Here is a 12490-nt window from a genome sequence, read left to right on the forward strand (position 1 = left end):
AAGTTGCGTAAATACTCAAAGGAAAGCGCAAAAAAACGATCCGAACGATTACAAATCAGACCAAAAAAGAATTACGCAACTATGGCGCTAATTTCTTATCTCTATGAATCGATGAGTGACTATTTTGAACAATTACAGTCGCGACCATATTGTTTTGGACATCAAGTCATTTCATTGTCATAAAGTGTAAATCACCCTTTACGAACCTACTTTATTATTACCGTCACTTTTGGCAAAATTGATTGAAATTTGCACGTCAAATTGACAGTAAAGCACAAACTAGACTCGAATTTTCAAAATGCCAATAAAATGATGCCCAAAATAATTGGGCCGCGACTGTATTACACCACTTTTGTTTGAATTTCCGAGTGTAAGTTGCAAATGTGCTCTCAAAGTCACAAACTTTAAAATTTTCATCGTGTAATTCGTTCTTGTTGCAAATGTTGGAATAGTGGTGTTGTGTAAATTGAGTTTTCGGGTACAAAAGGCGATTGGCACTAAACGTAATGCGTAATCTTGATATTCACTAAATTTAATGTCAAAATTGACAAAAGTCAAATCCTGGGGAGACAATGATACCAACCTTACCATCTTGAAATTCCCGAAGTTAATTCATCAAAATTCTAACTTTAAATAAAAAAATAACTAAACCCACGTAGTTTATTTTCTCAATGATCTTTCCTGTTTGTGTGGGTCAGTTCAATACTACCATGTTTACTCGCATTAGTGCATTGCCAAAAATAAATATTATCTTCATGTTTACAAAATTTAGACGCATAAAAATCGCCATAACGAACTGATTGTCGAGAATATTTTATCAATAGATGTCTTGAATAAAAATCGTAAAACCGAAATGTGTTAATTTTTTTGCAAGTCACGTAGTGGAAGCAGCATTGAATATTCCAGCTAAAGTAAACAATTAGTGCAAATATTTTTGTTTTAACTAGCAACAACATCCAACATTGTGGCAAACATTTGTATAATTAAACACACGTGACGGATAAAAATGAGCGCACTTTAATTTATTCAACTCCCTTGTATTATTTTCCCTCATAATTTCGCCCCGCCGCTCATTTCAATCAAAATGAAGAGGGGTGAGCAATTCGCGAAATAAAACCCGAAGAATCCAAAGCCGATTTGGCTGTACCCCTCAAAGCGCGCAGCCGCAGTCCTCGGTGGTATGAGGAAGTAAAGCAGTAGAGTTTACATGGTCCGCTGTTGTACAAATCGCGAGCTGCGCCGTGAGCACGTCGCGGATAAACAACTCGGCACCGGCTCCTCCAGCTCAAAATCGCGCTCTCGACATTGCATCTCTCCATCTAAAATAAGGTGGTGCAGTGCAGGTGTGGTGTCAGTGCTGAAGAACCGATCAACTAATCCTGCTGCGCTCGCAGGTAATTGCGTTTTCGCACCACATTTCCACGTTACTTTACCCATTGCAATCGTTCAAGCCACGTTACTTTGTTTATGTAACCAGACCTTGTCCTTAAATGTTTTTACGCGACACTTTCCCATCATCGCCAGGAGCGCTTCCCGGCTTTTGAACCGGCGCTTAAATATGATCAATAAAATACTTCCCTGAATGCAGGGAATCTTGTTAGTGCAGGACTGCTTAATTGATTTTAACTGGATGTCGATACTAACGGCTTCTTGTTATTGTTGATGCTCTTAATTAGTTTACTTTGTGGTGTTTATATTCACACCTTTGGAGCTGCAAGCTTTTCTCGCCGTGTCTTCCGAAATTTTCGCAACTTATCGATCTCATCTTTTATGCAAGAGGTGAGCGGCGAAAATGTTTGTAAACATTCCACCACCAACAGAGGGTAGATATACCGGTGACCCTTCCTTTTAATTACCGCGACTTTGATTCATAAATTATTGTGGTAACACGTACTCGAACCTCTTTCTTTGCTTATGGATGCGTAAAGTTGAACTACATCCGCATCAGTAACAATTACACTCCCCGGTTAACTGTAACGAAACTATTGATATTCTACTTGGGGTGCAGTGGGTGTAGACTGAAGGGTGCGGATTTGAATGAATAATAGTTGGACCAAACGAAGAACGAGTCTGCGGTTGCGAAAGATGAACTTTTAATTGCGAGTTTTAGCGAAATTATTTCACGATTGTTTTGTGGTTTCCGGGAAGAGATTAATTAATTCACGTGTAGGTGATTTCAATTGCAGTTTGGTCGATAAGTTTACCACAAGTGGATGTGTGGAAATTTTTGATAACGAAAACATGCCAAGCATGTTTATTTCGGGTTTGCTGAGTGTGGAGTTCTTTACCTGCTGGAAAGCAGTGTTCAATTTAGTGTGGACCCTCGTGAAATTTAATTAGCACGGGACTTGTTAATAACAGGTGAAGGCAATGCAGACCTAATATTTATCTTATGTTTATCCGTTCTATTATACTTCTTACATACACCATTTTGCCATTGTCAAGAAAGAACGAACATCGTAACAACAATAAATTTAATTTTGTGTTCGATACTGGCGCCACGACATTTTTACTGTCTTTTAAACAAAGTATTTTAGTGATTTTTACTAACTTCTTTGAGCGATGCCATAAACTCATAAACCAGGGGAAAGAGGGCCAATATTCCTCGATTATTTTTAGATTTATTGCGTCCACATTTCATTTTTATCTCTTTTATTATAAACTGTAGTTAACAAACATCAATAACCGCCTAATATTGCCAACAAAATCACATTTCTGTCCTGATGTAATCATGTGGGACCTTCACTGACCCGAAAAGATCCAGCAGATACATAACACCACTTTCAGTTTGTCGAAAATTTTATTACTTTCTTCTGTAAATTACACCGGTCGACACGATTTTTGGGTCTGGCTTCTGAATGTCAAATTTTGGTGTCTTCTACGTTACCAACAAAGGGAAAAATAATTTTTTTATGGGACTTAAACTGAAAATGGAATTTTTAGGCCTCAAAAGCGGCCTAAAAGTAAGTCTTTTCTGGCCGCAAACATTTTTGGCCGATCTATGGTGGCGTCATCTATCCACAGTTTTGCATATTACATCTAGATACCGATGATATTACCCCCAATTTTATAATTATATGGGTAAAATCAAATCGACAAACTGCTGTAAAGTGCAACAAAGACGTGTTGAATTATTGAAAATGAACATTGCAGTGCTGCAGCAACAACATCAAAAAGCACATCAAACCCAATTCATAGAAATTGTGAAGCTATACATGCCGAAACTGCAAATGTAAATAAAGAAAATACGAACTTTTCTGAAGGATTCATAAATATTTACAATTATTCAGTTGTGATAAATGATTAAATCAATAAAACATAAATAAAAATTAATTAACTTGTAAATTTAATGATGTCGCCTAAAAAATCTTGTTTGTATCACGGCCAAAAAGTGGTTCTTTCTGGCCTCGGTTATTAAAAAAAAGGCTCAGCCAAAAAAGAAACATTTTTTGGCCTTGGTACACAAATAACTATTTTTGATCAAAGTTTGCTTTGTAAAAACCAGAGCAATTTTTCGAATTTTTAAGAAACACTCACCACTGTAATATGGAATTTGCTACTTTCTGCTTGTAAAATCAATGAAAGTTTTCAAAACTTATTTATCGATGTAAAACATACAAAAGCAAACTTTTGAAGCTAAGATTGGATATTTTAGTGTTTTTCGATGTCTAGCATCAGAATCTATGCATTAGAACAGAAACCCAAAAAAAAAATTGTCGACCTGTGCTATAGCTCCAGTTTCGGGAACTTGAGTAGCCCTGAATTATGTTCGTAAACCGAAATACTCGTGGTACTAATTTTGGACACCACTATCTAGTTGAACAGATTTGTGGGGCATTAAAGTCGGTCGCTGGTAAATTTGAAATTTGTCGCATTCCTGAGATTTGAGGGTATTTTTAGAGAGTTCCGTGCACTTTTGCCCTTTAAAAATCACGATTTCTTTCTGTTTCAGATCACCTTCTTCAGGTGCTATTTTAGTGCGTCGAGTGCTAAGTGTAACAGTGCTAAAATGTTAACGAGTTAATGCGACAGAATGTTGTCGTATATGATCCCAGTGGACGAAAAGCCGCCACCAGGTCCAAATAAAGGACATATGCAATTACCTTTGAACTCGGAAGTCTTGACAAACGGTAGGGCCTCCAGCCCTATCAGTAAAGAAACGAGTGTTAGCAGTTTTATTAGCGATGTCACAACTGCAACTGCAAGTTACAGTTCAATGACGCCTACGAGTACCAGTGATAAAGGAAAGCCTAAGTTAATAATCAACGGGGGAAAACACCAAACACTAAAAAGGTAATAAAAATTGTTAAAAAATCTTCATTTCCTTTAAAAACGACCATCGCAACAAAACAATTAATGTTGATTTAGCATTGTGCAATGGTAATTCGTTAAAGTAACGGCGTTTCACTCTGTTAACATTTTTGATGACACCAACAAAGGTTTTGTAACAGAACATTTGCGGTGATGCTGCACCGCTTTACTGCATAACTTTTAACACTTAATTCCTCCATGGAAAAATGAATCACAAATTAGTACCACCGTGACCACAAATTAAACCTAATTTTTAATAATAATTGTGTACACGCACTTTATGCGTTCACATCACCTTTTTACTCGTGACGTTCCCCTCAAACCTTGAACTTCTTGAAGGTGAAGACAAGTAAAAATAAAAAATCGATACGACTAAATACTTATTGTTGATAGACAATTTATTGTACCGTAACAAAATCAGGTTCCATGAATGACATAATTTGAAACGGAACTCAAGAAATAAAGCATTTTGCATAGGTATTCAAGCAAGAAAAATTATACCGTACAATTTTCTTATGGCGATTGCAGTCACCGAACGGCTTACACGGCGAAAAACGGAAGTCGGAGACAACAGTAATTATTATTGTGTACCAATCCTTGTTGCAGATGCTAAAAAAATTTGATTGTCGAGTGGGAGTGGTTGGCTTTGTTCTAACAGATCATTATTTGCATTGAAAATGATTTTTATGTTCGTTTCTTGTTGGGAATCTTCACTCGAGTTATTTCAAAGAAGATTAGTTACAGGTTTCGATTCATTGGAGAGGGTAGAAGGGTTCAGTACCTTCACCCTGTTTTTTTTCTCTCAGTCCTTTGAATTGGTGTGTTTGGGCCTAATTCGATCTATAAACGGGGGTCCGACTTTATCCGTTTCAAAGCTGCGGAAAGTCTCCTTAATCTAATAAACGTGATGTTGAAACGGCCTTAGAATAATTCTAAACTGATTGATGAAAAGTGTCTAAAGGCTTGAGAATTTTATTGGTGCCAAATTTGAAATACGGCTCTGTGATTGGTGATTTTTGAAACTCCAGGAATTCATGTGGAATATCGAACAAAAACTGTTACATTTTTCAATTTGTTACCACTTATTAAAAGTACGAAAATTACAGATTTTAATGAAAAATATTGCAAATTTTTGACGCGAACTCGAACTAAAAAATTCTAAAATTTGTTTATTTTGCTCAAAAATTCTGTAGTTTGGCACAGTTTAAAAACAAGTTACTAAAAGTAATTTCTCAAAATTTCATAGCTCTAGGGCTAAAAGTACGAAAATTACAGATTTTAATGAAAAATGTTGCAAATGTTTGACTCGCCATTAAATTAAAAAATTCTAAAATTTGTTTTCTTTGTTTAAAAATTCTGTAGTTTAGCACAGTTGTAAAACAAGTTATTAGAAGTAATTCCTTGAAATTTCAAAGTTCTAGAGGTAAAAGTACGAAAATAACAGATTTTATAGAAAAATATTGCAAATTTTTGACTCCCTCAAACTAAAAAATGCTAAAATTTGTTTTCTTTGCTCAAAAATTCTATAGTTTGGCAGAGTTTGAAAACAAGTTATAAAAAGTAAGTTCTTGTAATTTCATGTTTCTAGAGCTAAAAGTACGAAAATTACAAATTTTAATGAAAAATATTGCAAATTTTTGACTCCCCTCACACTAAAAATTCTAAAAATTGTTTTCATTGCTTAAAAATTCTGTAGTTTAGAACAATTTTAGAACAAGTTATCATAATTAATTTCTCGAAATTTCATTGCTCTAGGGCTAAAAGTACGTAAATAACAGATTTTAATAGAAAATATTGCAAATTTTTAACTCCCCTCAAACTAAAAAATTCTAAAATTTGTCTTCTTCGCTCAAAAATTCTGTATTTTAGCACAGTTTAAAAACAAGTTATAAAAAGTAACTAATCTAAATTTCGTAGTTCTAGAACTAATAATTGGAGTTTTTACAGAGGAAAAAATTCTCCAATCTCTAGAAACCCACTAAACCCAGCACTAAATAGAAGAAAACAGAATTCCACTTTATCACAACCTACACAACCAAGAGCTTATAATTCTTCGTTTTACCATTTGTTAATGAGAGTGATTAACGACGACCAATTCTTGACACATTACCGCTTAAATTTTACAACAGCTTGTCTATATTAAAGTGATGTATGTGTCCCTGTCCCATTATTGATCACGATTAATTATTCCCTCTAAGAGCAAAACAGTGCATGTAAATCAATCCTGTAATTTCGTAGAAGCTTACATAACACTTTCAAAGAATGCAGACTTTTTTACAGCTCAGATTAAAGGAAGTCAGAATTGGGTTACCAAAGTGAGTAAAAATAGCGCGTAACAATAGTATTATTCAATGAAAGTAGTCGCAAGTATTTACATATTTTTGCATGTGAAAACTTGCCGTGACATTCAACATTCGAAATAAATTATTTGGTTTGTAAATTGCAATCTTATTTTAAAGATGATGAGGTGGTCGCAGTTCAGGGGTCGTTGAAGAGGTTACTATGTATGAAAATCGCTGTGTAATTAACAAACTAATGGTTTTCATTAGAATCCAAAGGTGTTGCTAAAAGCGCTTGAACTCGAGGTGTGATCCAAAACCAATTACAAGTAATGATCAGTTTTTGACTATAAATAACTGTAATTCGAGTGCTTTCAAGGGAACGTTCTCTTGGGAATGTTACCACCATCATCGTCTCATTGAGATAAAATGGTGAATGCTTTCTGTAATAACCCATTTACTTCAAAAGCGAATTCGATGCATTTGCTCTTATCTGATAATTGTAATTACTGATTACTGGTAAGTGATTAATTGATGGTATCATTTAATTTTTTTCATTACAGTTGTTATTAAATTACGACAGTGGAGGCAGTGTAATTTCTAATTATAGAGTTTTCGAATTCGCACCAAACTCGCGTCTTTAGAGTCAATAAGCCCATTCTTTTACAAACAGGAAGAAGAGTGAATGCACTCCTAATGTGGAAGGAAATAGTGTCCCGTATAAAATTGAGTAACCAAATTCGGATATAATGACCATGATGCGACTTCCATACGCCATGAGTCACACTTACGCAACGTAAAATATGACCAGTTGTTGCTCGCAGCAGGTTTTTGTCTTGGTTTTTAATTTGGAGTTGACGTGCAAACATGTTCTATATTCTCACTCCAAGACATTAGCTGTATTCATGGCATGAACGCGTATTATTCTGGGTATTCACTGGGTCACTACAAGCTATTCTTGTAATTCATATGAAGACGCCACTTTGTTGTCTCTGTGACAAAAAATGAAAAGCAAGTGTGTCCTTGGTTAAACAGGACTGAAGGCGATTTATTGCCTTTCCATTAATAAATTTGATTGTATCCACTTGACATATGAACCAGCATGAACTGAAGGTCGGATTTAAACCTGAAATAGGTGCATTAGGAGGTTTATTTGTAGTGTCAATCGCAACTCAAACACTACAGCCCACACGAGAATTAAAAAAAGTTTGTACAACATTGGAAATAGATCAAGGGGATCGGCCAGTTTTTACTTTTTTAGTGAATGTAATAGTTATAAATATGCTCACGTTCAAAAGTTTTGCACCTCTTTATAAAACTGTGATAAATAATAAAGTTTGAATATGGTCATAACTACACACCTAAAATTCAATAAGATACGAATTTTAATAAAAAAAGTTTAAAATTTTTGGTTAGTTCCAAAATAAAATTTTCTAAAATCTCTATTTCTTCATCTAAAATTTTGAACTTTGGCATAGTTAATGAGCACTTTAGAAATAGTAACCTCCACAAATTTCATTGTCATAACTTAAAAACTAACGAAGATACAAATTTTAATAAACGAAAGTTTAAAATATTTGGTCCTTCCCAAAATAAAATTTCTAAATTCTCTATTTCTTGTTCTAAAATTTTGAACTTTGGCACAGTTAATGAACACTTTAGGAATAGTAACTTCCGCAAATTTCATTACCAAAACTTAAAAATTAACAAAGATACAAATTTTAATAAAAATCTCTAGGTTGCAAGAATTTTGAACGTTACTGTAGTTGCTTCTACTTGCCAGAATAGTTTTAACGATAAAACTTGGTTTTGAGGCTTCCAGAAATACGTAAACATGATATTTTTGACGAGGCGTGAAAGGTGACAGGAGGGTGCGAGCTTCTGTTAGGAAACCAAATATTTATAGTGTGTGCAAATGGGCTGGTAAATATGACAAGTAAAAATGCCGGCTATTTATATTCCCACCACCACACTTTTTTGAACTGTGTCAAATCTACGTAATTCTACAAGCAGAGAATACAAAAACACAACTTTATTACAATTTCAAGCCACGAGAATTATCAAACTGGAACAGTTAACAGCAATCCATTCCGAACGTGTAATTCTTCTTTATTTACCATTATTATTTATTTGCATTGGGCGGCTTTAAAAATCTAATGACTCAATCGAGGTGAAGAAGCCAAGTTACCTTGAGCTTCGGATTCTACCTTTTTTGTAACCACTGACTCACACCTCTAAAAGCCATCATCAAGAAATTCGTTTATTTTTCGTAAATTACGTAATTGGACAAACTTATTTTTGTATGTGCAGTGTTTTATATTTAGGTTTTGATGAATGGAGATGTGGGGCACTAATTGGGGACTTGAGGTTACTGTGGAAAATGGGATAATCTACTTTTGCCGGACAAAGTAATGCAATAAAAACAGTCGTTGCAGTTACTATGGCGTGCTGATAACGTTTTCTTGGAGTATCTTGATTACTGTAATCACGACTCGTGCAAAGTTGCACGTTATACTAAAGAAAAGTGATGTTGAAGACGTAATTTACATGAGGAAACTATTTAAGTTGATTAATTTTTCGTTCAGTTGTCATGTTTGAGTAGTTTCGTAATAATGTGTTGATTTTATCCGGTTGAAACGAGATAAACGTCTGGAAATCTTGAAGATATCCATTCATATTTCAGTGTTTTGATGTAGTATGAGTTCTGGAACAAACTTCTGTGTATGTTTTCTTTTGCAAATGTGTGTTTCAGTAGGTGGAACACAATTATAAACGGCTCGCAATGTTTCAAAACATTTGATAACATTGAAACTAATACGTAAGCAATTACGGGGCCATTTTTGACCGCTGGAATCAACAATGAAGATAAAAAAAATTGGTTCGCTCAACATATTTTTCATCTAGCACTAAATACATTCATGAATTGTTAAAATTTTCAATCAAGGCAGCCGGCAGCGGAAACGGAAGTGTGGTTGAGACTCGGATTTTTCATTAAGGCCAAGACAAAACTGCAGGGCGCGGTCTCTTTCGACTACCTTTGTAGTTAAAAAAATGTGGCAAAAACACACAACTCCGCATTTATGAAATAGTCGTTTTCAGCTGTGGTGAAAATTACATGAAAACATGTTAGAACGAGTATACAAATACCGTGTTTCTGCCAAGTCTATTCAGAAAACTGGGTTTCGTCATGGAACCGTGAAATGTTCGGTGCTAATTAATTTATATCAGTTCCATCGCACGAAAAGTCTATCATGGTTATTTAATGACACGTTGTGCTCAGGTTAATTTAGAGCAAAACTGAACGGAAAAATGTTCGCGATTTAGGAATTTTGATTCCAATCTGTTTGTGATTTCATACATCGAAATTTGTAACGAAGAACTTTTGAAAATAGAATCATAAAATGGAAGTTTCAATCCGAAAAGTCTTGTTGTGTCATTGTGCCCTTTTGGATTATGAAATAGCAAACTTACCCCCTGTGATGGTAAAAAAATATCCAAATTTGCAAAATAGGACACTGTTTATTGCCTTTAAACATTCACTAGCACGTCAGACCACTACCACTTTTTAACTGAAGACAAAATTGCCATTATAATCCATTTATTCTCACACTTTTTGCTCGCACCAAATTTATGTAGTACACAAAAACGCATTGAGATAAAAACAAAAGTGATTACTTCACCGTTCCCAATAACAGATATTTATTATACAGGGTGCTTTTTTAAAAGTTTTAGTAATATGAAGTACACGATGTCATTAAGGGCAAAAATGAAGCTTTGTGTGCTGAGCCTGTTCGTGTTTCTGCGAAAAATTAGTAACGAAAAGTCTTTTTTGATGTCGAGATCAAATTCTAGAAATATTTCAACAAATTTGCTTGTGCGCCACTGATTTAACAGTGAACAAAAAATGGAGTTGCTGGTTGCCTAGGAAACAAGTGATTCCAGGTGCGCTTTTTGCCAGTGGAGTACGTAGATTGGAGTTAATTTTACCTTGGCAGTTTATTGATTTAAGAATTGGTTTTTCACACTTCATACTCCTTCTAGAATAGCGCAGAACTGTTTTATACATACCCTGTATAAGAGTGTAAAAAGTAAATTAATTATTCACTTCAAAAATCTTATTCTCGAGATCGAGAGAACAAGATTCTCGGAGTAAATCATTTGCCCAAAGCCTCTGTTTGAAATCCATAAAATTACGAGTTTTAATCAAGAGCCAACGGCTAAATTTCGAGAATTCGGCAGAAATGTGCAAAATTCATTGAGAAATCCGCTAAATTTCAAGCAATAAAAGAATTGACAGTTGTGTCTTAGGATTTAGAAAATTAAAATTAAAATGTAGCATTTTCCTTTATGGTCTCTTGAGAGTAATAGAGTTCTTTAGCTATCTCAAATGAGTGAATAAAGACCATTTTATTAGTGCATTTTGGATTAAGGTTTTAAAAGTTAGCATTTTTTGTTGTTAATTTTTTTAAATTTCCCATCGGCAAACTGCAAAACAAAGGAAAATTTATCATTAATTACGAACGTTTTAAAATGTTTGTCAAGTGTGCAACGAATAAAAAGTATGCAGCCATTTGCACTGCTAAAATCAATAATAATACGAGTTCGTGCTTCGATTTATTAAAATTACTTTCAAACCTCCTGCGACATTGAAAATAAAGTTTATTCCATCATTCAACGTTTTGTATATCCACGTCTTTCCACCATTCCAAAAAAACAACGAATTGTGCCCTCTAATATTCCGAAATTTTTGTTGATTCTTTTTAGTGCATTCTCCCATTTACCCTTGACCTGAACACCGTAGTTTTTGCTCTCGTTTCTCGTGAATTACCACTATTATTCCTGTCTGCCAATCGTCTGCTGCTCCGAACTCTGTTTTTCATCCACCTCCTTCATTTCCATCGTTTGCTTTGCCCACATTCATTTCTCTAATTATGATTTCTGTGTAGCTCAGTTCTTCCAGTTCGGTGCGTTTCTGTTTTGCATTATTGCGACTTGAAAGGCTTTTTCAAGTACGCGCGGTCTGGCAGTGGTTTTCCTTTTTTAGCTCTTCGGATAGCTACATGATTCGTATAAAATTATTGATTGAAGCTCGATTGATGGTTTCTACATTTCAGTAAATACCCATTATACAATTCTGCTAGATCACCCTTTTAGCCGGTCATCACATCAGCATTTTCCTGCACGCTTTTCCACTCCACTCCGAATCCTCCTCATCTTCTCTCGTTAACTTTTGTTTGTTCCTTGAACATCCTCAAATTTCCATCGTCCTTGTTATCCAACGTCGGCACAATCGTCCTTTTTCCCATTCGTTAGACGAGAAATAATTCATGAACTGGTAGTTAGCCTGGGAACTCGCCTATTCCAACTCCTAGTGACTCGTCGTGGCTCACGTTCCGTCGTGAAGGTCAGAGATGAGCTAGGTCAGGGGTGCAGTGTAAAACTAGGGGTGATGGCGGTGGTGGGTATTGATCGCCAGCAGCTGTGTGTTTGTGTGGGCGAGAACGCTGCTGCAGAGCTTTTGAACGGAATTGCTCTGTCTGGTCTGGCTTCCCTGGATGTTGTGATGGGAATTTTGATTGTCTTCCTCCCCTAGAGCAGACAGGACACTGCTCCCAGATGGACAATTTCTGTTTTACTGGGTGCAACCTACTGGCGGGGGATAATGACGCCTTTACGCCATTGCGATGTTTCGTATTGTAATGAAATAGAAACGGGGGTTGTTTGGGGCTGTCGCGTTCGATTAGATTGAGATGTAGTCCCACAGGGGGGTGCTGTTATCGCGTGTCACATTTCTATCGGTTTTCATCCGGGCGAAAGGAGAAATTTTTATGAAAAATGCAAATAGTTTAAACCCAGTTAACAGGCAATTATCTCAAACTTTCTTGGACTGGTAACTGTAG

The 12490-nt window shown here is 35.5% G+C and overlaps 1 protein-coding gene and 1 long non-coding RNA gene across 2 annotated transcripts in view; both read left to right on the plus strand.

The window, feature by feature from the left end:
- The first annotated feature begins 1157 nt into the window (after positions 1-1157).
- LOC148179945 (uncharacterized) lies at positions 1158-4041 on the plus strand. The gene is made up of 2 exons (XR_015771776.1): positions 1158-1394; positions 3953-4041. It is a non-coding gene; the product is annotated as an uncharacterized LOC148179945 (long non-coding RNA).
- The window catches only part of LOC148179946 (uncharacterized), a 31913-nt gene continuing 23378 nt past the window's right edge, over positions 3956-12490 (plus strand). Inside the window, exon 1 of the mRNA XM_088050725.1 lies at positions 3956-4293. Within this exon, the coding sequence (XP_087906851.1) occupies positions 4034-4293 (260 nt within the window). The 5' untranslated portion in view covers positions 3956-4033. The remainder of the gene's footprint in view (positions 4294-12490) is intronic.

This window comes from Gnatocerus cornutus, chromosome 2 (assembly GCF_029298725.1).
Source record: "Gnatocerus cornutus isolate USDA-ARS CGAHR chromosome 2, icGnaCorn1.1, whole genome shotgun sequence".
Taxonomy (NCBI): Eukaryota; Metazoa; Arthropoda; class Insecta; order Coleoptera; family Tenebrionidae; genus Gnatocerus; species Gnatocerus cornutus.